General features: G+C 41.4%; 2 protein-coding genes across 2 annotated transcripts in view; both read right to left on the reverse strand.

Moving 5' to 3' along the window:
- Positions 1-6,487: 6,487 nt before the first annotated feature.
- LOC134419942 (cytosolic phospholipase A2 epsilon-like) overlaps positions 6,488-26,507 on the reverse strand; it is a 44,607-nt gene continuing 24,587 nt past the window's right edge. Inside the window, 19 exon segments of the mRNA XM_063159544.1 lie at positions 6,488-6,714; positions 7,880-7,987; positions 8,644-8,781; positions 9,104-9,218; positions 9,924-10,146; positions 10,549-10,685; positions 11,336-11,471; positions 12,073-12,110; positions 13,077-13,246; positions 13,441-13,510; positions 14,129-14,171; positions 14,869-14,909; positions 16,397-16,528; positions 16,926-17,062; positions 18,043-18,115; positions 20,570-20,653; positions 21,295-21,354; positions 22,207-22,321; positions 25,157-25,367. Of these exon segments, the coding sequence (XP_063015614.1) occupies positions 6,488-6,714; positions 7,880-7,987; positions 8,644-8,781; positions 9,104-9,218; positions 9,924-10,146; positions 10,549-10,685; positions 11,336-11,471; positions 12,073-12,110; positions 13,077-13,246; positions 13,441-13,510; positions 14,129-14,171; positions 14,869-14,909; positions 16,397-16,528; positions 16,926-17,062; positions 18,043-18,115; positions 20,570-20,653; positions 21,295-21,354; positions 22,207-22,321; positions 25,157-25,367 (2,258 nt within the window).
- Positions 13,764-20,832, reverse strand: LOC134419612 (cytosolic phospholipase A2 epsilon-like). The gene is made up of 6 exons (XM_063159090.1): positions 20,570-20,832; positions 18,043-18,115; positions 16,926-17,062; positions 16,397-16,528; positions 14,869-14,909; positions 13,764-14,171 (listed from the first exon to the last, which is right to left on the reverse strand). Exons 1-6 carry the CDS (start codon positions 20,612-20,614, stop codon positions 14,042-14,044), a joined length of 558 nt encoding a protein of 185 aa, XP_063015160.1. The 5' UTR covers positions 20,615-20,832; the 3' UTR covers positions 13,764-14,041.

The raw sequence follows: 26,507 nt of genomic DNA on the forward strand, positions 1-26,507 counted from the left end.
CTCTGTGTTGAAGGAAGAGTTGGATTCAAGTTGCATACATTCCTCACTTTTATGCTTCATACATTTTGTACAGCATTTGTTAATGTTTATAATATATATATAACTTTTAGCATACAAAGCAATTATCCACTGAAAACTGTGCTCCACCTCACAAGGGAGTGTTTTGCCAAAAAAAGATTGTTGATGTGTAATTAGTTGGCCTTAGGACAGTCATTAACTAGTACAATTTACTGTCTGGACAGGTTTCACCCAATCAAATTCCATATATATGTGTGTATAAAAACACCGGGGAATATTTGGAGTAAAAAATTATGTCTGAAACACTTTGCATGAATGCAGAATTAAAAGACCTACCTCCCTTGCATGTGAACTGAATGCCTATCCATATGGTTCAGTAAAGAGCTTAAGAACCATGTAGCTGTGAAATAAAAGAACAGGGAAAAAGGATAGGAAAGCCAGTGGAAGTTGATATTAATAAAGGGATATAACTGCTACTTTCTTTTTCTTTTAATTTTTTCCTTTTTCTTTCTTTTTTAAACTTTGTAAAAGTCTTACTTATATTTGGACTATGCAAAGAAATTCTTCTTTAATTTCCTTATTTTAGGTATGTTATAGAGGTGGTGCCACTGTGAGACCAAAACATGTGCTGTCCTACGGATGCATTGATCTTGCAAGGCAGGTTACTGAAGCTGCCTTTAAGTCACCAGCGTGCACCAAGGCTGCAAAGGATGCCAAAGTAATTACAGGATGTCCTCCCAGAAATGTGCATGGCATAGCAAAATGGCAATGAAAGGTAACTGCATGGAAGAGATCTTTCTGGGGTTAGCATTAGCTAGAGGTTCCCTGTAAGGTGATGAGCAGTTTTGGTAAGCCCCGAGCTGTCTCTGGTAGCCAGTCAGTAGGAAATAGTGTTTTTCAATATGAAGAAACAGATTTTGTTCTATGCTGAATATCACATTTTTTAAAGTGTATCGTACAAAGATAGTAAGATCTTTTAATGCAAAGACTGAAAAGAAAGTCTGTATTCGGAAGGTAAAGAATATTTTTTCTAACTGATTTCAGAAGCAGTCCTCAGTGATAAATATCACTGAAAAGTTTTCTTTTGAGGAATTTTTAAGAGTTTACCAGTCTCAAACTCTATTGAACATTTTCATGAGTGCTTTGGAAGTAAACGAGGCACCATGACTGGCCAGATTTGCAGAACAAAGATCAAGGGAGTAATACTAAGGACAAGGAAATCATAAAGAATTATCTGATCTACTTGATAGACTGGCCTGATTAACCATGGTAAAATTTAATGCACTGGAGTGCGAGTTATGATTAAAGAATTGCCAAATGTATGTTTTAATTTCCTCCCCCATACAAAAGGCAAGACTGGAGTGTGGAAAAATCTAACTAACCAGCTTATGGAAGACAAACAACTGGTGAGAAGCCTTTAATAGCAAATGAGGACAACTGGATTCTATGTATAGAAACTGGGAACTCATTTATGTGTAAGAATATAAGAATAACAAATGTTAATGTCTTAGTGTGTAGCAGTAATGGGAAGGGTACTGGAGTCTGCATTTGATAAAGGGACAATGAAGAATTGGAACGTGTGCAAGAGATGAGAAAAAGCTGGATACATCAGATAAAGGGGGGGGTTTATAATCAGAATTTGAAGGGTTGCATCTACTGGTTTGACAAAAAGAAGGCTGTGATGTAAACTTTTTTATAAAATTGATCCTAATAAAGAAACAGTGGTTATGCAATGGCTTTTAAGGTGCTAGGAAAAGATGTAATGTGCTAATATCTGGGCTCTGACCAAAATAAATGAGGCTGGAAACAAGGTGCATATCCATTGCTGGAAGATGATCACTGATCACAACATAGCTCCACAAAATGTGGTGACTTCACCATTCCTGATATCTATAATACAAGAGGGATCATTTTTCTTCAAGATAGACTTTGGTCAGCCGCAGATCATCAAGACTGACATTTCAGTAACTGCATGGCAGGTAGCAGTCTGACATCTATCAAGTCTAGCAACATGATCTGATGGTACTTCTGGCTTTTATAAGCCATGGAAAGAAATCAGATCAATAATCTAGTATAATATAAGCTCATTTGTTATTTTACTTGTTCTTCCACAGCCTAATAGCAATTCATCAGAGTTACACAATTGAATATCTCTGTACAGTGTTATAAAATGGACTTATCAAAGAAGTGCAAGCTGGTAGGACCATTTAGCAAGCAAAAGTGGGAAAGCCCAGAAAGCTGTCCCTGGACTTTCTGCTAAAGGCTTATTATGTACTTGCAAACAAGGATTGCAAAGGCAAAGGATGCAGTCAAGCTAGGTATCCCTCCAGGTTTAGTTTTACATCCAACAACTTTGCAAGCATTCTTCCCCTCTCCTAGGACCTTCCAGACTTATTTATTGCACTCCCCGCTGAACTTCCTCTTCAGGTTTCACATGCAAAAGGTGTAAAAAGCCTCCCTCAAACTTGTTGAATCTTCAGTAAGGCCTACCAGAAAATGTATAAAATGAGACATTTTTTTAAATGACCACAGTGGATTCAAAAAGCCTATCCATTTGATGGGCATCCTAGAAGAAAAGACAAGCACAGAGCCACATACGACATACCCAGCTCCCCACTAGCTTGGGAATGGCTGGAGCTGGAAGCATTGGTGATATCTGTAAGGAAATCACATCTGCCCTGCTTGTAGCTATAAGAACCATCACCTGAGATGTGCACACTTACCTTGCAAAGAAAGTGAACTGGTCATGAGAAAATCAGTCCTGCCTCACTACAACAACACAAATTCTCAGACTTTAATTCTGGAAGGATAGGTACAAAGTAAAGAATTGCTGAGAGGCAAAACCTGTTTATAATATACAAAAAAAAAAATATCTTCCAAGAATTTACCCTGGAAAAAACCACACTATTAAAGCTACAACTTTTCAGCAGTACAGAAATAAAAGCATGAGTATATCCAGAGAGCTCCCTTGTAGGCACAAGGCAGGCATTTCACAGGCACCCCTCCCTGTCATTAACACTTCTCTCTATTCTAGAACTGAGAGCTGCACAGAGCACTGCTGTCCTTGGCTGGCCTGTCGTTGCAGAAACACCGTGTCCTGCTGCCTCTGCCAGAATGATGATGCTGATTAAAGCTTCAGAGTAACACAACTCAGCTAAGCACACTGTGAATATCTTTATCAACTTGTTTGGAAAGCAAAGATAAAATACTCCACGCTAGCCTTGAAATGCAGCTGGCAGCCACAGAGGCCACGCCAGCAGCAGCCCACCCTGCTACCAACACTTTGCCATGCAAACCCAATACAGGAAGACACAAGATACTCCAGAGACAAGTATGAATAGTGGGAGGAGTGGCTGGAGAGCAGCCCTGCAGAACAGGGACCTGGGGGTGCTGGTCAGCGGCAGGCTCAGTATGGGCCAGCAGTGTGCACTGACAGCCTGGGATGCATCAAGCACAGCATTTCATATTCTAGTCTGTATCTTCTGCATTCCAAAGGATTTTAAATGGTACCACAGGTGGTTTCAATAGGCAACAAATTGTAGATAGTCTACTGTTAAGTACTCTGAGAAACTCAATCTAAGTTTAACCTTTCAACGTAACCTTCTAAAAGCACTACAGCAAAAAAACCCCAAATCCCAAAAGTCCACAACCCACAGAGAAACATATCACCAACCAAAAAACCAACCCAAAACCTGACAAGCCACCAAGATATTTACATTGCAGACTGCAATGAAGTCTCCCCTCAGCCTCGTCTTCTCCAGGCTGAGCAGACCTAGTCACCTCAGTCACCCCCCATGGGCTTCCCCTCAAGGCTTTGCACGGTTTCAGTGCCCTTGTTCGGACACCCTCTCATAGCTTTCTATCTTTCTTGTCACATTGTAGCATCCAAAACACTAAGGACTAGAGGTGAAGCCACCCCAGTGCAGAGCAGAGACAATCCCCTCCCTGGCCTGCCTGGTGACGCTTGGCCTGATGCACCCTAGGCCAAGCTTGGCCCTTGTGGCTGCCAGGGCACTGCTGGCTCATATCCAGCTTGCCACAGACTCCCAGGTCCCTTTCCACAGTGCTATTCTCCAGACTGCATGTGCTTTTCTCTAAGCATGCAGCCTGCCATGACCCCAGTCACAAACCTGTCCCAAAGGCTGCTGCTTGTCTCAAGACCACCTTGCAAATACAAAACACAAGCCAAGTTAATAAAATATGCTTTTAATGTGGTCTTCCCTGAAGATGTCAGGCTTGAACACTTAAAGCTCTTTCTCAGGGCAACGAGCACCATGTTTATTATCATTTTAGCACCTTCTTCTTTGTGGCTGCCCATCCTCTGTACCACACAACGATTCATACTCCATTGTTGTAGCTGAATTGCAACAGATTTCTGCAGTGAAATTCTTCGGAGAAAAGCTTTTTCTTCAGTCTTTTGTTCACCTGAGATTACCATTTAGTGGGATTGAGCAGGAATGCTTTGAAGCCTGCTGGCCAATAGTAAGAGACCTTCAGTCTCTCAGCAGGTTAAAGGACTTAAAAGCGCCCTGCCTTGTCTGACATTATTTCTTCATCTGCCTTTTCCGTGCCACTGCTGTGCGCAAGGCCTGTAAAATGAGGTCCTCGTTGTTGAGGATGTTGTATTCACCCAGCTGAACCAGGCAGTTGAACGCCTTCTCAGTGTACTGAAGGGAGTATGTTGAATACGGGGAACAGCAGCCGTAGAGATCAACTTTGCCGTCCTCCATCTCTGACTCTGAGCGCTTCTGACCTGCGCGGAAGGGGTGAGAAATCACTGCTGAGAGAAATCACCCTGGTCATGAGCTAGCAAACTCTTAACAGAGGAAGGAAAAGAGGCGTCTCTCCACAGAGAGAGTTCACAGCGTAAATTACTTGTTTGACTTTATTTTTAAAAAGAACCAAATAATTCTTATTCAAATTGGCAGCTCAGTCCCTGGCTCAAGTGCATACCAGACTGGCTTCACAGGATGAGGGGAGGAAAAAGGGTGATTATTCTTATATGGGTCTGCAGCCTAGTTCTTAGCTGTACCTGAAGGTACCTACAATATGTATCTATGGAAGCACACATTAGTAGAAACATCAAGGTTACCTGAAAGCTAATTACCTGCAAGATAACTAGCTTAGGGATGGAAACACCACAGCCCTTGCATCAAATGTCACATGGTTAAAAAAATTAACTTTAAGCAACAGAAATGCTTGATGTACTGAAAAGAGTCAACAGTGAAGTTCAAGAGTTTGAGTATTATATACACTCCTTTTAATAGGCTGCCCATGATGTAAAACTTCTTTTTAACGTGTTTGCGTACTTGCCTGGTGCTTTGTATTTCTGGAAGGTATCATTAACTAGCGGGAAAAATAGCAGTACTGGTGCTCCTGGAGTCTCAGCACCATCAAAGAGGTAACATTCCTTCAGCTTTTTCCTGTCTTCTTCACTCAGGTCCACCCTGGGAAAAACAATTCCCTGCTCAGAGCAGTACTTGCAGGTCTGGTCCAAAGCCTGGATCAAGGAACAGAGCAGTATTAAGACTTCAAATAGGATTTTAAGGGTCGGGATTTCCTGGGGTCCAGTAATAAAGTAGATATTTTCTAAGTTGCTTGTGCAAAAGCTCTTAACCCCTAATAAAAAGCACTGTGACACTGGACAGAAGATTTTTTGTGATTTAATGTTTTCCTGAGTCTTAGCACAATACAGTTTATCTACAAGAAAAACAAACGAGACTACATGCAGCCTATAAAAGATGCATTGTGCTTCACCATTAAGCTAAAAATGCTAAAGGTTAAGATTTTTAGTAGGACCAATATAAAAAGCACCTAAGTGTTAAAAAAATTATAGGTATACACATATTGAAGAAGACATAAAGACTGTTTCAATTACTCCCACCTGTATCTGGGATCCTGCACTGTAATTTAAATGCAGGATGACATCCACCTTTCTCTCTGGTTTTAAAAGTGGCATGACGCTTGTATTGATGAAAAATCCAGTATCTACCAGAGAGAGGAATTCATCTGATTGTGTCAGCTGGTTGGGAAATGTGTCTAACACAGTATCTGAAAGAAAAGAAATTCTTGCTGTAAGTGCAATACCACAAAACTTGTTTGCCTGTTTTTCCACCCTTACACAATGTCCATAGAGCTGGTTACAGGCCTTGGGGAAGGGAGATTTGCCATATCCCCTCTCTTCTTCCCTCTCAGCTCCACATGCAGTTTTTGGACCTGCAGTTCTAAGATTCATGAAAGGGGTTCACTGTGCCTCACCACGGAGTGTGTCTTGGAAAAGAGGAAGGACCTGGTGGCCCAGCCTCCGGAGGTGAGTGCCACCAGCAAATCACTGATACGTAACTCAACATCACACCATGCTACGTCCCGCAGTACGATCAACCATAGATTGATGTTACAGAGATTCCGCCCAAACCTGGCCTCCAATCCCAGTAACGTCAAATCTGGGGTTTTGTTTTGTTCAGCCGGTTTATCGTCTCCCCAGGCCCGCAGGTCTCCCGTTACCTTTCCACCTGCGGAAGTGGGCGTTCTCCAGGTACTGGCTGTGGATCTGGAGGCCCCTGAGGAAGCTGTGCTCCTGGGCCAGGCAGACGCGGTCGGTGAGGGCGGCGCGCAGGGCGCTGCCCAGGGGCCCGGGCGGCGTGGCCAGCCGCGTGCGCAGCTCCTGCGGCTGCGCGGGCAGCGCCGGCTCCTCCTCTGCGGGGAAAAATGGTGAAGTCCGCCTGCCCAGAGCAGGGACAGCCCTCACGCAGTCGAGGCAAGTAATGAACCCTGATGAATGCTCTCTCTTTTTTAAAGGACCAACAAGCGTAGGTGACCAAACAAAACAGAAAATGAGAAGCTACTCTCACTAGACAAATACCATTTCCTTACACAGTCTGGACTTGGATAAAAACCCCCAAGATACAGAGTCAAGAAATGGTGAAGTCCGCCTGCCCAGAGCAGGGACAGCCCTCACGCAGTCGAGGCAAGTAATGAACCCTGATGAATGCTCTCTCTCTTTTTTTAAAGGACCAACAAGCATAGGTGACCAAACAAAACAGAAAATGAGAAGCTACTCTCACTAGACAAATACCATTTCCTTACACAGTCTGGACTTGGATAAAAACCCCCAAGATACAGAGTCAAGAAATGGTGAAGCCCGCCTGCCCAGAGCAGGGACAGCCCTCACGCAGTCGAGGCAAGTAATGAACCCTGATGAATGCTCTCTCTCTTTTTTTAAAGGACCAACAAGCATAGGTGACCAAACAAAACAGAAAATGAGAAGCTACTCTCACTAGACAAATACCATTTCCTTACACAGTCTGGACTTGGATAAAAACCCCCAAGATACAGAGTCAAGAAATGGTGAAGCCCGCCTGCCCAGAGCAGGGACAGCCCTCACGCAGTCGAGGTAAGTAATGAACCCTGATGAATGCTCTCTCTTTTTTTTAAAGGACCAACAAGCATAGATGACCAAACAAAACAGAAAATGAGAAGCTACTCTCACTAGACAAATACCATTTCCTTACACAGTCTGGACTTGGATAAAAACCCCCAAGATACAGAGTCAAGCAGCAACAAAAGTCCGCTCCAGACATACACACATTTGTGGAACAGGCTTTGGAAAAGGACATGTATTGAGCTTCTTTGTATTACTGTACCTCCCACTTGAAGCAGTCAAAATTGTTTTGCTTTATTAATAATTTACAGATCAATATTATTATTTCTTAACATTTTAATCATCTGCTAGCATCAGTGTTGACCCCTGATAGATCACAAGATCAGAGATTTTTAAATTATTTATTTGTACTTTGCAGTATGAGACATATAACTCCATTAGACGATAAATACACAGTGAAAAAGAAGTATGGCTGTTTACCTATATTGTCAATATGGTCCCGGGTCCACCTGTGCCAGAAATCTTCTGATGAATGGGACAAATTCCAGATATATAACACATTGAATGAAAATAAACTACTCCACATGCCTGTGAAAGAAAAGAGCTTTCTAATTCAAACATCCACATATCATGAATCTCAAACTGTTCTGATGAAACTCGTGAAGTTCGTTTTTTGTCATTTTGTTTTAAAAGCATGGTGTGTCGTTTTTATTTGGCTGCTGGGTTTTAGACATTATTTTTGATATCCAGTTCTTTGTCTATGTTAGACAAAAAGATCTTTGTGGAGATCTTTGTGAATTAATATGGAATTTGTTTATAGGGAGCATGCAAAATAGTGACTACCCGTGAGACAGGCAGTAGGCTTGGAAGTTCACCCTTCTGGGGTAGCATGGGCTGAACCATGGATTCACAGGGACCTCAATTTTGTTGTTGTACTGGAAGCCATACTATATTTTAATTCAAAACTAGGTTTAATAGTGTAAATAACTACTATAAATAACTAAATAACTGACTGTCCCTCTGAATTTTCTTCTTTACTGTAAACTGAATCCATTATAGTAAGTATTAATTTGGCAAAAATATATTTATCCTCTCTGGTGAAACTGCCATCTTAGGCCTCCACCTATTTTATTAGAGTGTAGTTTATATAGCTCACATTAAAAAAAACCAAAAAAACAAAAAAACAAAAAAAAACCCCAAAACAAAACAAGCAATAAAATAATTTGTTGTTTTTAATAGCTTACCTTCCAAAAAGCAGATCCTGGATTCAGGGACCTTCTTCATCAATCGTCCCATGAAGAACTCGCTGCCAAAATCCTCGGTGCGAACAAAAACTCCATATTTTTGCAATCCTACCTCATATGGGGTGAACTCCACCCATTCTGTAAAAAAAGTACCCAGAGAAGAGAACAATGTTTTATTACAGCCCTCAAAATAATTTTTGAGTCTAATATTTCGGACCAATAGCAATGAAATACCAATACAACCGAATACTCATGAATGTGGAAAGGCTTTGGAATATTTTTGAGTCTGTTGCACAGACAGTCAAACTTTTACCTGGCCACAAGGGTATTATATGAACACACATCAGCTGAGATTCTGGTCTTCAAATAAGAGGGGTTTTTTAGGCTGTCTAAAAAGACTGTTCCATGATTTACCACCTTAAATATAAAGACAAATGACTCCAAAAAGTCTCATAATTACCTTTGAAATCCAGAGTGCTGTAGTTGTTCTTGACATTGACTGCAGTGTAGATAGGAAGTGGGTTCTGACCACGATCAATGGCCCGTTGCTGGTCAGAGAGTCTGTGGTTGTCTTTCTGTGATTCCAGAAATACGGTTACACTGAGACAAAAATTAGCATGGCAATATTCTCTGCATCTAAGCTTGCAGGGCAGAAAAATTCCCGCCTCTAATGTATGATGTGCGCTTGGTTTATCTTCTGAAATGTTCCATAGTTTTCAAAATTCCCATAGACATTCTGCTACTGAAAGAGCTGCACCCATCCAATCCGATGCCAGATTATTTGATGACAGATTAAGATGAAAATGGAAAGGAATAATACAGAGCAGAAAGCAATACTTTTGATATAAAACATGTTATTGCATTGTGCTGCAGCTTTATGGTGGACCTCACACCTTTCAAAACTCTGCAGGTCCTTTTGTTAACACCTCTGATGGGCATGCCTAATATCTGCAATTTTGTTATTTCTAAACAAGTAATTTGCAGAATTTGAAAACATTCTAAACTGTAATACACTTCAGTAATACTATTTCATTTAACTGAATGTTAGTCTTGGAATTTTCTCAGAAAAATATACTCAAAATTTCACAAGCAAGAATGCTGATTTCCACCATGGATGAGCATCTACAAGTCTGGTACCAAAGTTTTGGAAATGGCTGCATATTTGCTTGCACAGTCTCAGAAACTCCTTTTCTCAGAGCCAACAGAAAAATACCTTCTCTAGAAACAAATTTTCAGAAAATGGTAAGCCACAGTGAATGCTGCTTTATGATATACTGTACCCCATCGTGCAAAAAAGATTCCAGGACAAGCCCCCAGAAATCTATAAAAGATGTTTTGCGGCCCTCTCTTTTCCGCTGGCACAGCTGCTTTTTGTAATACTTCAAATATTCCAAGGAGAAGGAATTTATTTTGCATTTTGTCATATGTTTTCGAGCCTCACTGATTTGCTTGTCGAGATCCTTTCGTGACCAGTCAGCGTCTCTGTACAAGTTTGACATGGTCCTAGGAAGAGAAATCCATGTTGAAGAGGGATAAAAAGCACACCAAGGCTTGAGGTAGGCAATAGCTACATTTAATGTTTCTGGTTTAAGTTCTTGATTAATGCTTCCTTTCTTCAATTCCCTATGAAACTGTCATGTTCCCTTTGAAGTCACAGTCATTACTCCTTTCAAAACAGCTGGAACAATTTTCTATAGACCATTCTCAGAAAAACGCTTGTTGCAAATTTTGTGACTTTCCCCCAAGGAAAGACTTTATTCTGTCAATTTTGGAAGAAGATCACGAACGCTCAAGAATATGCTGAGAAGCTGGTATAGGTAAACTACTGTACATGAGCCCCAGCCTCCTTCAGCACTTTGGTGTCACGAGGGAGATTCCAGCCAAGGGCTGCCCAGCGCCACTCACCACGTGGTACCAGACAAGCCAGTCAGGTAGGTGGCACAGTCCAAGATATTGAGCTTCTTGAGCCCCCTGAGGCTGCCGTAGAGTGCGGTCAAGGATCTCATCCCTCCTCCCGTGGTCATGATGGCCACCACCGGGCTCTGCGCGACACAGGGACAGAAAGGGCTGGCGTCACACGGTGGCTGGCTGCACCTGACCTCAGAGTGACACATAAAGCCTGGCGCCACCACCTGTGCCCAGCCACAGACTCCTTTCTAAAATGATTTCTACTGAAATATAACCTACCGTTTATTTTATAAAGGAGAGCAGGAATAGAAGCAATGACCATTAGAAATCTGACACTTGTCTCCAGTGTGTTCAACAGAGATGTTTGGCATGAAACAAATAAAAATGCATTGATTCAAACCAAAAGAGACAGTAAGAGAGGAAAAAAATCAGTTGAAACAACAGGAATTAAAAAGAAAACTCACAGGCTGAAGAAAGGAGGGACTATCAATAAGGATAACAATAGTAAAGAGTGTGGAAGAAGCCATTCCTATATAAGGAATATCTGGTCTGACTTCCAAGACAGGTGTAGCAGGAAAAGGGTTAAACTCAGGATAGCAACTGCAAAGGACACAAACAGCAGAGTGAATTTAGAGGTATAGGGCAGTATTGGAGGTATATATAAGTTTTAAGATGAGGAAAGATCAGAAAAACTTTTAACTATGAAGAAAAAGAGGTTGTATTATGCCATTAAGTTCTCACTGCTAAGCACTGGTGAGATGTTTTAAATGTTTTCCCTACCGACCTCATGGTCCAGCAGATCCTGTTCCAGCTGCAACACCTTCTTCAGAGCAGGAATAACATAATTCTTCCTTTTGCAGAGAAAGTCTTGTTCCTGTATGCAGAGGTCAAATCCTAAACGCACATCAAGGTGGTCTGGGCTGAAGCAGAGATCAGGGAAAAAAAAAATCCATTTTAGTGTTGGTAGAAAAACTAGGAGTTTCCAATGCAATGAAATGAACCTGATCCACAAAATGCTACATTTACAGGAGGTCCCTTTCCTACACCCCCAAGCAAGTATACAATGCTGCATGAAAGAAGGATAGAAAAAAGGACTGATAAATTTCTAAGCAGCTATCAAAATAAAACCTAAGGAAAGACATTTCTGCAGCTAATTTCTGAGATACCTGCTGTCTGGATTCTCTCATATTTTAGTGAACTGAGAGCTATAGGAAAAACTTCTCATACTTTCTTGAATTAGGGAGAAACTTTTCCTACTTCATAATCAAATGCCATGTGATAATTGACTTGTAATATTATGTTTTCTGTTTTATGCATATTTTTTCATTATTCAGGTCTCAGTATGGGTTATCTAGATGTTTTACACTATACTACATGCAGTTGCTTCCAGCTCATGTGAATGCCACATCACCTGGTCACACCACCTACAGTCCAGCTGTGCCTCCTCCCCAGTAAAGAGCCTAGGGTGAGGTGAGTTCAGCTTAGTAAAAGTTAACCTCCAAGAGTGGCCAAGTCTCTTACCAGTCTTCTGCCTTCGCATATAAACGGTATCGTTTATCCTGGAAAGCAAGAATGTGAACAATGTGAGTGCTGACAACCTGCTTCCTCCCTGCAGCCTGAGGAGGAATTTTGTCTTGTGCTATCCTAGCAATGTGGGTATAAATAGGTGATCTGAATAATCAGGAGCTCACATAATCCAGCAGCCTATGCAAATTGACTGCAGTGTTTTACTGAAAGGGAAGCTGTTCAATAATTTTTAATGCTGTGCAGTAAATGCAACATCGGAGGATAACTGCTGTTTACAGGGTCATGATAACGTACACATTACCCATCTCTACTAACAGTACCTCCTAGGCAGCCTGCCAGGACTATGATTCTACACAGCAGTATTTGTTCCCCTCTTTCTGTGGCTTATGCTACACAACAGTATGATCCTTTTATTCCACATGGATTTTTAAAACCATGAATCTCAAAGTGTTTTGTAAAGCATCGTCAGCACCAGCAGGAGTCTGATGCTGCTGCCTCAGTCAGTTCAGGTGCCCCGCTGGTGTGTGAGAAGGGGAAGAGCAGAACTTCAACATTCACGTGAAGTAATACCAGGATGGAGTAGCAAGATGCCCCACCTCTATTCAAACAGAACAAGGTACAACCTGGCCTAATTGCTGAAAGACCCAGCACTGTTAGGCTGTGGTATTTTGTCTGCAGGCTTTCATTGTTAGAAAGTACCATGGTAATCATCAGCGGGATGCAGATTTCCATATCCAGGTTTCTCAGCCTCTCCCACTAAAAAAGCAGGCACTCACCTCTGCTAAGATCATGTTTTTCCCACTTGGAATGGAATGAAGTTCCACATTTGGAGAGCCTGTATTGTACACACATGAGTGCTGAAAAAATACAAATAAATCAAGGTTTATATTGTAAGAAATGTTACTCTCTGCCCACAGTGCGAATTAATGGTGTCTGTTTATGGTGTCTAATATTTTACATGCCATTATTATGTTTTTTAAAGCTCAGTTGTAACATACTGAGGAGGGAGGTCCTTTCTTCCCTGGTAGTGTAACATCCAGCATTGGCTGCTTGTATCTGGCATAGTGGAATTTGGCAGGACAGGAGGAGCTGAAGAGCAGATTTGATCCCAGCACAATGTCCTGGGTGCCTTCATAAGAGCCTTGCACTTTAAAGGAGAATTCTTTTTCTAAGGAAATGACACAAAAGCAGACACAGATTAGTTTTCTTATCAAAACTGGTAACAAAAATTCACACAGAGTCTATCATAAGGCTCTTCTCATGTTTTGGATTTGTTGGGGCTTTTTAATTCTTACATTAATCCAATTGTGCTCATAATATTAGCACATCAGTTAAAAATAGCTGAGGGAGAAATAACCTTACTTGATTTCTTCTCTTTTTTCTTCTTTTTCCTCTCAACCACCTGAACTTCTAAGCAGCAGATTTTGCGAGACTGTAAGATGTGAGCAGTAAAATACATCATGGCAGGGAATTTTCCAATATGACATTCAGTTTCCTAGTCTAAACAGGACACAACCAGGGCAAGGCAGGAGTGCAGTGTGGATGAACAGGGCTTGCAGAAGGGAGAAGATGAGGACAAAGTGAAAAACAGGATCCCAGGGATGTGAGGATTGTTTTAAACACAATTCATGAGCAAGCAAAGGTAATAAATGAGAAAATGTCAGGGATAGGAAGTCCCTGTGTGAAAAGCAGTTTTGAATGTGGGAAATTATATGTGCATGGGACAGGACAAACCCTCTCACTTCAGCAATATGGGAATTTGGGAGGAGTGATGTCTAAGGAAGCATTCACTGCTGCACTGATGTCTCAGACCTAAACCATGTGTTTCCTTTGCAACCCTGAAAGGGTGCTGGCATGGGGGATTTCCATGCTGTTCCAGGCACAGCATCTCCAGAGGTGCCATCCACAAGGATGTGTCATGATGAAGTGGAAAATGGCAATGTTTCAGTGCTGGCTGTCTCAGTCAAGGAGTATGTTGTCCTGATGACTGTGAGTCAAGTGAAACAAGTGTGGCAACAGGACAAGAAAGATGATGAAATACAACACTTACCACTAGCACTCCATTAGTAATGATGGTTTCAGGAGGGCCTGAACTAGGAAACAGAAACACAAATGCATTTACTAACTCATTAAAATTACAGTATAGTTCATGAGCCCCACCCTTCTCCTGATTTTCCTCTTGTATATTTTTACCTGCATATTGGATTTGAAAGAAAAGTCCCAGGAGACTTGTTGTACAAGTTTCCTCACTCTACTATGTCAAGGCACAATTGTCATCCTACTGGCTCATCCGGTCCTGGAGCTCAGCAAAAAAAAAGCCAAAGGTGCTCTGAGGCCAAACCATGTAGCAATTTGTGCTGAGTCCCAAGCTAAGGCCAAGGATGGTTTCATGGAATCCACTTTTTTTTTTATTTTTTTTTAATCATGCTTTGTTGGACAATGAAACAATAAAGGCATTGGATCAGAAATCCAATGTATTATTCCATGTTGTGTTTCAAAGGGAGCTGGACCCTCTTGCTGATCTCAAACACAAGCACAAAACAAACCAGCAACATTCTGGCCTTCAACAGTGTTCACTACATTAGACAAAGAAAAGGTTTTAGTGTGTTCTCCCTGTTTGCCTGAAGTTCATGGGAGGTCATCCTGGCATTCACCCATTTGTCAACACAGCTCATAGCACAGATTCCTTGGGAATGATGCACTCTGAACAATCAGACTAAATTATTTCATGCCTCTGAATTGCTGTTTCTATTTTTTTCCCAGCTAATGTTGCATTTCATGTTTACTCACATATTATCCAAGACAAATCCCATCTCCAACTCCTCTTGTCGCTGGAAAATAAAGAAAGGAAAATTATTTTGGTACTAGTTTACTGGCAATTTTCATAATGCAGGAACTCATTCTCACAATCTGGGTATGATTGCACTGCTTGTGACCAGCAGAGCATTTAAAAGAGAGGCACACACCACCTCACATCTGTGTGTCTTTAGCCTCAAGACTCTCTAGTGATAGGAAGCTTGCGGATGGCTGTCATAGCAGTTTTTAACACAGAAATTGTTAGACTTCCCTGCTTCTGCTGGGGCCTATGGCACAGACCTAGGAAGAGATGTCTCATTCTGAGTCTGCCAGCAAAAGGAAAGGGGATGTGCTGAAGGGGAGAGCCAAAGCCTTCTGGTGTCAGGAGGAGAAATGGTGACATGCTAAGCAGTTGTGGAAGAGGAAAATCTCTTTGTCTGGCAAAGAGTTGAGGGCTTTGGGACAGAGGTAAATGAAGGCCTGGTCTGTGAAGTGGTGAAAAGAGTATAAATCCTCAGGGGAAAAAAAAGCAGAACCAAGAGGAAAACAAAAGTGGAGACAGAAGGGATGATGAACAGCAAAGTGAGATCATGCTGTACGCTACTTAGTTGCTCAAATTACCCACTGAATTAAAGACACCAAGAAGTTAATAATATAGAACAAAAAAGTTTACAAAGGCTTGAAGAGTATGAGCTCTAACTAACTGGTGTAGCTGTGCAAACACACAAAAAGAAAAAGCTTGGATATGGCACCTGTAATCACTCAAAGTGATCAGCTGGGTTACAACTAGCCAAAGTTTTAATTTCGCCAGCACTTAGTGAAGTCCACACACTGCTCCTTTGGTATTTTGCAAGGAATGAAATTGTCAAATAAGGCATTTCAAGACAAAGAAGTGCAGTGTGGAGCTTGGGTGTGTGTTGATAAGGTAATTCCTCAACTGAGGGACACACGAGATGCACAAGAAACTGGAAGGGAATTGGAAAAGGAGAATGATAGACAGAACATACTGGGAGATGGGATGTACAACTTTCAGTCTCCCTGGACATTCAAAATTGGATTATTTCTTGCTGCCAAGCTGGGTGGCATGACTTAGACTTTATTTAAACACCCATGCCACATTCCATAATTAGCAACTAGTCTGGCTTGACATTTAGTTCTGATCACAGAGCTTTTACTTCCTAATTACTAGGCTAAGTAATAGGTTATGACAAAGGCATCACCTACTGGCGTGGACACCCTCCTTGACCCTCGATGGGGACAAGTTCAGCAAAGTCACAATTTTGCCAATACACCTGAAATTTATGAGCCTCTGTGGCAAACACCAAACCCTTGAGTGTGCCTACAGATCCAGGAGTAAAGAGGTTTTCCCATGTCAGAGTGAAAACCAACTTATTTTTATGTGGCTGGGCAGCTGGCACACAACAAAGAAAAAAGGCAAAATTTTACAAATAACATTTTAGACAGAAAAGCTAACAAACACATTCTTTTGCTAAGCTATTTAATTTCTTATTTGGGACCTCACCTGTGAATCACACTTGAAGTGCATGAAGACTTCCTCTCCCAGGGAAAGTTTGGCTATGTCAAAGTACACTGTGAAGAGGTGGTCATCCCGAGTAACCACATCCTTATCATAGAGTGCCAGCTCCAGCACATTCTGGGAAAGGAAGGAAAGGCCTTTAGAAATATGTCAGGTTTTATTCGAAGCAGGAGATCCTGGGGACAACTGATTGAGTCAGCTGTTGTGAGAAGTGGGAGGACATAAAGAAAAAGAACAAGAAGGGAAGGATGTGGAGAGGAAATCAAGTCCATGCCAGCACCTATGAGGTGGAATGAGAGGAAATCAGAGACATTTCAAATGCCATATTCTACCTACGGCTGAGAGAGACAATTGTCTTTCATGGCATGGAAAACCATCACGAGGTATGAGTTATTCTCACATCTTTCTGCATCTTTCCTTGCCTCATGAGAAAATTGCTTATGTCCCTTTGCAAAAGGATAAAGCTTCTCAGTAGCTCCCTTGGTCAGTTACCAGAAAAGTCCCAGTTCAGTACCTTGACCTGACTTTGGATCCTGAAGTAGAAGGTTTCATTCCAGACTGGATCTTTGCAATTCTTGATGGCTTTGGTCTGAAATTTGTCGTTTGAAGCAGTTGGCAGCCACAGGCTCACATAGCAATCAGTTTGGCTCACTGTATTAAAAACACAAACGCATCTAAAATGAACATTTGCTCTAGAAGAAAGAATTAATTGAAGAATATGAAGTTGTGTTTTCTATGATACAAAATGACATATTTGTTTCACCATATTTGTTCTGTTTTCTATGATACAAAATGACATATTTGTTCAACATAAACAATACAATTTAGGTAGGAGGAATGGAGAAAAAGGAAGGGTGACATTACTTTTCTCTAGATAAATGTGATAATAAATATAAAAATACATTAAACAAAAGGGTTTTCTCTTCCTTCTATGTCATCAAACAATAAGTTTAGCCAAGGATAAAAAAATCCAGGACAAATGCAGGAAGCATTAAGGAAAAAAGTGATATCTTCTCATTTAGCCAAACAGAACATTAAGAAAAAGCTTCCTGATTTCCGCATAAGTAAAGATACAATCTTCTATTATATTTTGGTTCCAGGCCAGCAGAAGCCAGAGGAGCTACAAAATGTAAAAACACCTGATGGGCTTTTATCTGGGAATGCTGGCACACAGAGAATTAGGGTACGGTAGTTTGGATTATTTAGCATTGAGAAAACTGAATACAAGCTAAATTTGAGACAAGCCTTCTCATCTTTCGGTATTTACTCAATTAATGCAACCATTTTGTGTTTGTCACATAAGTGTACTCCAGAGGAAAACATGGGAGATCTTGCCACATTTTTTTGCTTTCAACAGATTGCAGAGCTTTCACTGTTCCTTTTGGGGACACAGAGAAATGTGTGTGATAGGCACAGCTGTGACCTAATGGAGTTAGCTCAGAACAAGGGCTGATGCAAAGAAGAGCAACGCACTCTGTGTTCACTGCTGGGCCCAGCACACCAACAACAGAACTGTCTCCATTCATGGAAGAAATGTAGGAAACACCTCTTCTTGCAGCAGGACTAGCTAATAGCCCACAGAGGTGAGAGGACCTCCATGAGCTCCTGTGTAGAACACTACAGATACTTACAGACATCTGCCTGGTGGATGTTTCTTGCTCTTATGACTCTTACAGTCAGTAAGTAACACAGAGAGGATTCTATCTGCAGGGAAAAAAACATACAAAAGACAGGAATGAATGCTAACATTAGATAGCATATTTAGAAGACAGAAGTGATAAAGAGAGATAAACTCCCAAATCAGGAACAATTTAGTTGAATTTTCAATTTGATTATGAAATGGCCAATACATTTGTTTTCCTGCTAACATTTAAATCAAGTACTAAACAGAAATACTTCTTTTCTTCTAGAGCATGATATGAGGATTAACCTTATTAGAGCATTTATTTGTTTCTTATCTAAAATCTGGCTGCCCAAAGTGCTAAGATTCAGCACTTGATTTTAAGATCTGAGAAAGAGATTGCTGCTTTGTGCTTCCACCATGCTACTCACTATGCATGAGTTTTTAATTTACAGGGATATAGCTGCCCTCTTGACCAGGTCACCTCTGACTTCTTGTGAGAAATTTCTCTCTAGTTTTGAAGTATGTAAACTCTTCACGTCTTGAGCTTCTTTGCAATGTTTTGCCTAAGAAGTGTAAACAGTGTTTCACACCAGATAAGAAACTCCTGTTTTCTCTTGCAGCTTCCCTCTTTCATACTAGACCATGTTTCTGACCTCATGCATGACTTCTTAGCCTCTCACATTGCTGTTCTGATCTCATATTGGAGATATGATTTCATATCTCCTCTCCCTTTACCATGAAATAAACAAATAAATACCTTCCAGATAACTTATTTTTTTCTACTGTCATGGAGAGGGGTGGAAAGACACAACATACTGGAATATAAATTCACAGGAAGATTTTGTTCCAAAAGACCTGAAAGACACTTAGCACAGGGCCATGGACAGGTAAAGACTTCACCTATACTGCAAAATGACTATAAAAGACCATAGCCAGCCCTGAAGTGGCTTTTGCATGGCACTAACATCATCAGACCCAATGAGAAAGAAGTGTGACACAGGCAGTGCCGGAAAGGAGAGCAAGACTTTGAGTTGGACTGTCTGAGCAGAACAGTTTGGTATGTGGTCTGTTAATAATGTCCATTCACAAAAAGGGAAGTGCCACAGTGTTCATAGGCTTAATGGAATATACATCCATGTGAAGTCTCTCCAAATGTTTAACCTGAGTGTATCAATGCAGGCAGCCAGGGCTAATGAATACAATGATGTTGAGATTGGAGGCAGTCAGAGAGTAGTCTAATGAAGAAACAGTAAAATCAGCCTTCAAGTAACCAAAGTATCCTGCTCTGGGAAAAGGCACCAAGAATATTTGTACTGTGGAGCCGCACACCAGATCACTGGGTGTGCAAATCAAGGGTGTCAAATCCCTTCAGAGGGTCCCAAGAGTGACTGTGGATCAGACTACCAAGGGCACTTGAATTCATGTCTACAACCTAACTCCTAAAGGCACAGAAATGAGGCAGGTACAGAAAGTGCTCAGTAATTGCAGAACCAATAACTGATGCTGCCAGTGACTAGGTTTGGAGAAAACAATTCCTGGAAGGGCTCAACTCAGTTTCATGGATCAGATCCCCTGGAGCCTGGATTATCTTTGTGGTAATCCCAATGCGTCAAGAAGGCATTGCAGATTGAATAAAATACTCAGGCATGTGGATGTGCCCTGTCATGACCAAGGAGCCTTGGCTATAAATCACATCACAGAGCTATAAATAACAAATGACCAAAATCCTGTCAGCTTTGTCAATTTTGCCTAAAAAATTTGAGGTGTTTGGTGTGTTCTGAAACTGCTGCAACCCCTGAAGCGTAGAGATTTGTATTGCAGGGTGTATTTTCTCATCTTTGGGTTTTCCATCCAGCTAATCAAGAAAAGGTTGGCTGTTTCTTAAACTGTGAGCACAACACCTGCTGCTCAGCAACTTTACTCATCACAAAACAGAACAAGGGAGATTTCCTAATTATTACTAAATGGCCTCAAACTAGAGAGAGGAAAGGTAAAAATCTTTTCTAGCACATCTATACATCTAGTCCTCTCATTTCCTAGAGAGATTTCATATCTGAAGGTTCCTGGAAATCTACTAGTTTTTACTAGAGGCTAGAAGAGGGGTTAATTCAGGAAATCAGGTGTTGAAAATCCACTTTAAGATTCTGCCATACTATTATGAGAATAAATGGCATAATTTCCCAGCTCTTGCTTTCTACACTGGCAGGAAACTTGTCCTTGTGCTTTAGCAAGACACATACAGAGAAAGTCTATTGAAGCCCATCACTTTAAAGATATCAGTCTTATTTAAACAGACATTGTTCCCCATGTGCCAAGGACAGGAAGCCACACTGGGAATTTAACATGAAGCAAGACTGTGTAAGTAGAATGATCAAAGTGATAAGTGGGACAGTGTCTCATGGAGGGAACTGAATGGGTTACAGTAGCTAATTACATTGTTTGGCAGACGCTGAACCCTATCTGCCTTCACCCAGCCTCCACCCATCAGGAAAGTCGCCTTTACAGTTTCCTTTAGAAATTCTCCTTTGCGGTACCTTTGTAAGAGAAGTCCACTGTTTCCCATCAGGATTCAGCTGCATAGCTCCGTCTCCTTGTTGAGAGGTTTGAGTGATTAGCTCCTGGAACAAGAAGGGCCAACGTTATCCCCGAAAAAACCATCATTTCTCTTAAAGACAACCCTCTTTGGGAATGGAGAACTTCAGAGCCACGGGGACAGGGAGCCCATGGTCAGTGCTGGCTGTAGAGCCCTGGCAGGAGCGGGGTTCTCTGCAATGCCCGGTGCCACAACCTGGGCTGTGCTTGCCCCACTAAGCCTGAGCAGAGGCGTAGCAGCCAGGTAAGGCCCGCCCTTCATGACACACGGGGAGGGAAGCAGCTCCTGGCCCTGGCTGTTAAAGGAACAGCAAACCCGTCTCCCATAAACACGCCCTGTTATTAATCTTTCATCTTGAAGTACGCCTCCATGTTACTTAATACTTTTTCTAAAGTTGCATATATGGTGTCTCTCAAATTTATAAAACCCCTAAATATTCAAAATGCTCCCCTTGTAAACAAGCTCTTACTCCCCAAGTAGTTTTCTTTTTCTTTCTTTGAATTACTGTAACTTTAAAAGTTGCAATATTAAAGCTTTGACTTCCTTCATCCTGCACAGAATCATTGTAGTCAACGGTAGGTCAATAAATTAGTGTCATCTTTACACTACTTGCAGCACAACCATTTGAGATCCCAGATGCCTTGCTTTGCTCTGCACCCCTCTTACCTGAGACAAAATCCCATCTCGGTCCATTCTGGTAGCGTTCACGCACACATCCAGTGTTATCTGTGGCAATCCAATCTCACATCTCCCAGCTTCCACAGACACCAATGGTTCAAAATGTCCCAGGTGCAGGTGAGCAACTATTTTATAAACTGACTCAGAGCCCCACCTCTGACGGGTTTCTTAAAACCAGTTACTCCCCTCCCATTTTCTTATGGTAGGAAGCTGAATCCTGTGGTCAAATAAGTAGGAAAAAAATACCTTTGGCCATATTGCAGGTGGAAGTATTGTGTTTGAGTCACTTTGCCCTAGACTGGCCAATGGCAGGTTTAAAACTAAACATAAGAGAAGGATGCCCTCTTACCTGAGCACTGAAATTTCAACTTAGCAAGACCTCAAAGCCCACAGAAATATATACTCTGCAAATAAGATACAGCAACAGTTCATAAATTGAATTTAGGTTATCTGTGACAGTAAGTAGATATAATAAAACAGCTAATGAGAAAAAAAAACCCAAAAGAGAACACTATTGGTCTCAGACTAAGCTGGTTATTGCAAAAAACAGTTTAAGGCTTTCTGAACTACATGCCCCTACATTCCCAGGTCCAGGCATGCAGAGCAGCACACTCATATGGTGGTTTATATCTACTCAGCCAAGGTCCAGCAGGGCTGGTTCTCTCCTCAAGTCATTGTATTCTTTCCCTCTCCTTTCCTATTGCTTGTTATAATTATTTGTGTGTTTAGATGTAGAGTCCTGAAGCAATGACCTTCCTTAGCTTAGCTCCGCACTCATGAATACTTCTGCACCGTTTTATAGCTCAAACTGACTCTGGCCGCAAACTAGCTGCATTTGAGCACCTGTGTCTGACCCAATGAAACCTGCCAGCCAGATGCAAAACTCAGCCCTGACCTCACGCTGCCCTCCCCAAAGTCCTTGGCACAACTGTGGCACCACTGCTGGGGCAGGACACCTGCCCCTGTCCACACACTGCTGACCCCCGTGCCATTGAAACTGCACGGCTCACACTTGCTGGAAGAGGATCAGAAAAGGCAGACAAAGACTGTTGCATCATCAAGGGATCATAACAGAGCAAACTTCCTGAGGAAAGAGATTCTTTTGATTTCCCTGCTTCCCCAGTATGTCATCTCTGAGCAAAAAGATGCTCATTCCCTGAGCATTCTTGAGCTTACTGGTCAAACATTGCCACCAGCCATCACAGGTCCCCTTTGTACATTTCCATGCAAAATAATACCAACAGTCATCACAGCCAACTTGGCAGAATAAATTTTTGCCATAGGGTACAGTATTTTGTGATGTCATGAAGGGTGGTTTTGTCACACATGGCATGTTTCCTCTTGGTGCCAGCTCAACGCTGTAGCTTGATGAAATGCATTTTTCATTAGGTCACAGAAAATTGGCAGCATTGGCATGTCAGTCATGTTTAAAGACAGTGCTTTACTATAATGTCTCATTGGAGGGCAAAACAATTAACCAGACTGTTTACCAGCACTGCACCTCTTGAGGCTCTCACTCCCTCAGTGCCAGTGGCCAAAAAACTCTCATTTTCATGGACAGCACTTGCAATTCACATTAGAGACAGCCCTTGCATGAGGGAGGGACCATGGTTCACTCCACACTCCTGCAATCCGACTCTGTGACATTCCTTTATCCATGATGCTCACAGCAAGTATTTGGTATGCTCTTTGCAGAGATAAAAACAGTTTTGTTTTCCAGGAACAAGGAATGTTCACACTGTGAACCTGAAGCATATTACTGAAATGCCTGAATATGTGGAGCAAGGCAGAATTTTCATTTTGCAAACAAGCCTTTATTGTCTTGTACTGTATACACAAAATTTTTGCATGGAAATAACATTTCTTCAGAACTGGAGGCGGCAAGAGTTTATGGCTAGAACCTGTTTACTTTTTCACAACAGGGTTTTCAGGTAAAAATGGAGGTAAATCCCAGGATTATATGCAGAGCACATAGCATTATATTTCTGACTATGACTACTAAAACTACCATATAACAACAACAACAAAAAAAAAAACAACAAACCCCCCCCTCCCCCCCCCAAAAAAAAAAAAAAAAGAGAAGTGCATAGTTGTTCAAAACCTGACAAGTTTCAAATGTTAATATTTATGCCGTGATCTTTAGGCTGGCAATATTGGGCTACAGTTGCACAAAAATGTAAGTTTTGTTTTGACATAATAAATGACTAAATTGTTGGAAAAGTCATTGTGAACCGATTTGTAAAGATAATTCGTCGTCACTCCTTGCTAAAATGAAAATCCTCAGAGTGTCATTTTGTAATGAGTCAAACAGGTTATTTGGCTGTGAAGGAACCCTGTTATTTTCATGTTGGGTTCCCTGGGCTGACGAGGTAGGCAGTCTATTAAAAAGAAGTTATGTTTCAAAAAAAAGATGTTTTGTAAAATATTAATATGAAATGTTTCAACTTACCCAAGCATTTTCCCTGGTTTATTTTAGTCCCATATTATAATATGTAGTTGATACACTTTTTTTCTGACTGAATAGACTCTTTGTTCAAAATTTTCCCAGTTGTCTCTAGGATACAAAACTTTATTAATAAAGTGTGTTTTCAATTTGACTTGCTCCTGGAATACAAAGTTGTTATGGATTTACAATTTTTACAGCTCACCCTCAGCACAGTTTAGTATAGTTTAAAAAAAGACACTTGCAATAACAGGGAAAAGGAAGGAAGTTTATAAATGCAAGCCCACAACAAATGTAAATTGGTGTTTTTGTGCTAGATTCCATACATGGTCTTCAGGTTGTTTTAAGATGGTCTTAGTTGTTTCAGACTTCTGACTCAGTTCTACTCAGTTTGAATGGGCAGAACTAAACAAATAAGAACAAATAAGAGGGTTTTTTTTAAATAGGCATATGACCTAAACTGTTACACTGAGTAACACAGCAAAGTTTTCATTGTCTATTGGAAGTAAAATATTTTCAAGTACTTTCTCTTTTTAATTTAAGAATGGTATTTTATTATGAGAAGTAACAGGGAAAACAAGTTCCAGGGTGTTTTATTCTGAAAGCTTCAAATTGAAGTGTTAAGGTTTCGTATATTTTCTCAGTACAAACCAATTAAAACTCACATAAATCAACAGGGGATTTTGATGTGCCCAAATTACACCCTTTGCTTTAAAAAAAAAAAAACTTATGTGAAAAGTCTTATGCCACTTCCTCCTAAGTTGCTCCTTCCCATCACATATGATTCATTCACAGCCCAGGAGAGCCCAGGATGTGGATGCAAATCGTGGGGCTGGTTGTGAGCACACACTTGTCCCTCTTTACATTTCCAGCCTCTGTGGCAGCTCTTTGGGACACTTGCAAAACAGAGTTGACTCAGGGATCCAATATCAGCTTCCAGCTGTGTCTCAAATTCTCTTTGTTTTCCAGGGCTGGTCATACCTTGTGTTCCACAGAGCAGAATTGTGGGAGCAGATGTTTATACTCCCTTCTTATGGCCTCTAGGTGTGTTGGCTGTGTTGTATAACTGCAGCACTGTGGCAATAAAAAATTATTTTCCTTTATGTCGTATATTATAATAAGTTAGGCTTAAAATCACACTATTTAAAAAAATCTAACAAGTATTTTAGGCAAAGAGTGTTCTACAGATAACCTTAATTTATGGAACAAAACGTAAGTAAAAATTTCCCACACAATGTCTTTGCTTATAGAGACCACTTCTTGGGAATGGAAAAACTCCAGCAAACGACTCCACTGGCTGGGGTGGTTTCTGTAGTGCAGAACAGCCAGTGTTTGAAAAACCTGTGTCCCTTCTGGGTCCCAGAGCATGAAAAACTCCTCTGAGAAGATAAGGGCAGTTGGACAGGCAATCAGCACATCTTCTGCCTCCTCCTTTGCATCGCTGTCTGCAAGGCCTGCATAATCATCTGAGAGTTGTTGAGGATGTTGTACTCGCTGAGATTGAGCAGCTTGCGGTAGTTGTCGTCGGTGTATCTGACTGAGAACATGCAGTAGGGGGAACAGGAGCTGGTCAAATCCAGCTGGCCTTCCTCCATCTCTGAGCAACAGCGCTTGACACCTGAGAGAAAGAGTTGTTGTTGCTGTGACATGATGTTTATCTTAGCCAGGGTCAAACTGTCCATAAAGTGTCAAAGAGCACGACTTTTCCCCTGAAGAAAATTCATAGGGTTTAAATGCAAACAGTGCAGGTCATATTCACCACCCTAGTCAAGAGAACATTGTGAGTCTGAAGGAAGGAGGGCACAAGGGAGAAGTGAGGGATGGCATCACCATGTTCATCTACAGCTTACTCAGAAACATTTGTCTCATTAAAGCCATGGATCAGACAAGGATGTCAGCCTGCAAGGGCACTCCAAAAGCCAGTGTCCATGCACTGCAGCTGGGATTTCTGTGAACCCTGGGCAGCTGGGATTTCTATGAACCTCAGTCAAAGAAGATTATTGCTAGTAAGAGAATAGAATTTAAGTGAGAAAGGAGCAACAGAAACATGTGGAAACTGAGAGTTCCTTCAATGCTGAATAAGGTCCAGGGCACCTGCCACCAGGATTCATCTCTGCCTTTCTGATTTTTGTGTCACACAATTCCACAACAGCAGTATTTTGGGCTTAACCTCCCTGCTACCAAGGAGCAGAGCAAATGCATCCCAGTAAGCTGCAGTAAAGAAGAGGAGTACAAAGCAGATGATCTGGCAGAAAAGGAGTGACAGGCCCTGAAAACAGCACAGTCAGTACAATGATCCCTGGGCTGATGCTGTACCAAAATGAGACCCAGTAATCTTAACGTCACTGGAGTTCAGACTGAAAGCCAGGCTTTCTCTCCCATCCCTCATATTGGGGAGGAACTATGGTTCCTCAAGTGTAGAATTAAAACCTGAACAATAGACAATATATGCAGCGGGAAATAATCTGAGAGAGCTATACCTTTCACAGGAAAAAAAAAAAACTTTTGTAATTGGGTAGGACCACTTCAAGTAACAAATGGGAGAGAGGTGAAGGTAGACACCTTCCAGCAGACACAGGCTGTGCTGGTTCTCTTAAGGCCACAATGAAGACATGAGTGAACATAATAGCTTTGACAGGGATGGGAAAACAAGTTCAATTAGCTAAAGAGCTCCCCCATGAACCCAGTGAACAAAGACAGCCAGCAGCAAAGAAGAAGTCTCTGAGTCAGGGAAGCAGTGGTGTCTTTTGTTTAATGC

The sequence above is a fragment of the Melospiza melodia genome, chromosome 6, assembly GCF_035770615.1.
Source record: "Melospiza melodia melodia isolate bMelMel2 chromosome 6, bMelMel2.pri, whole genome shotgun sequence".
Lineage (NCBI taxonomy): Eukaryota > Metazoa > Chordata > Aves > Passeriformes > Passerellidae > Melospiza > Melospiza melodia.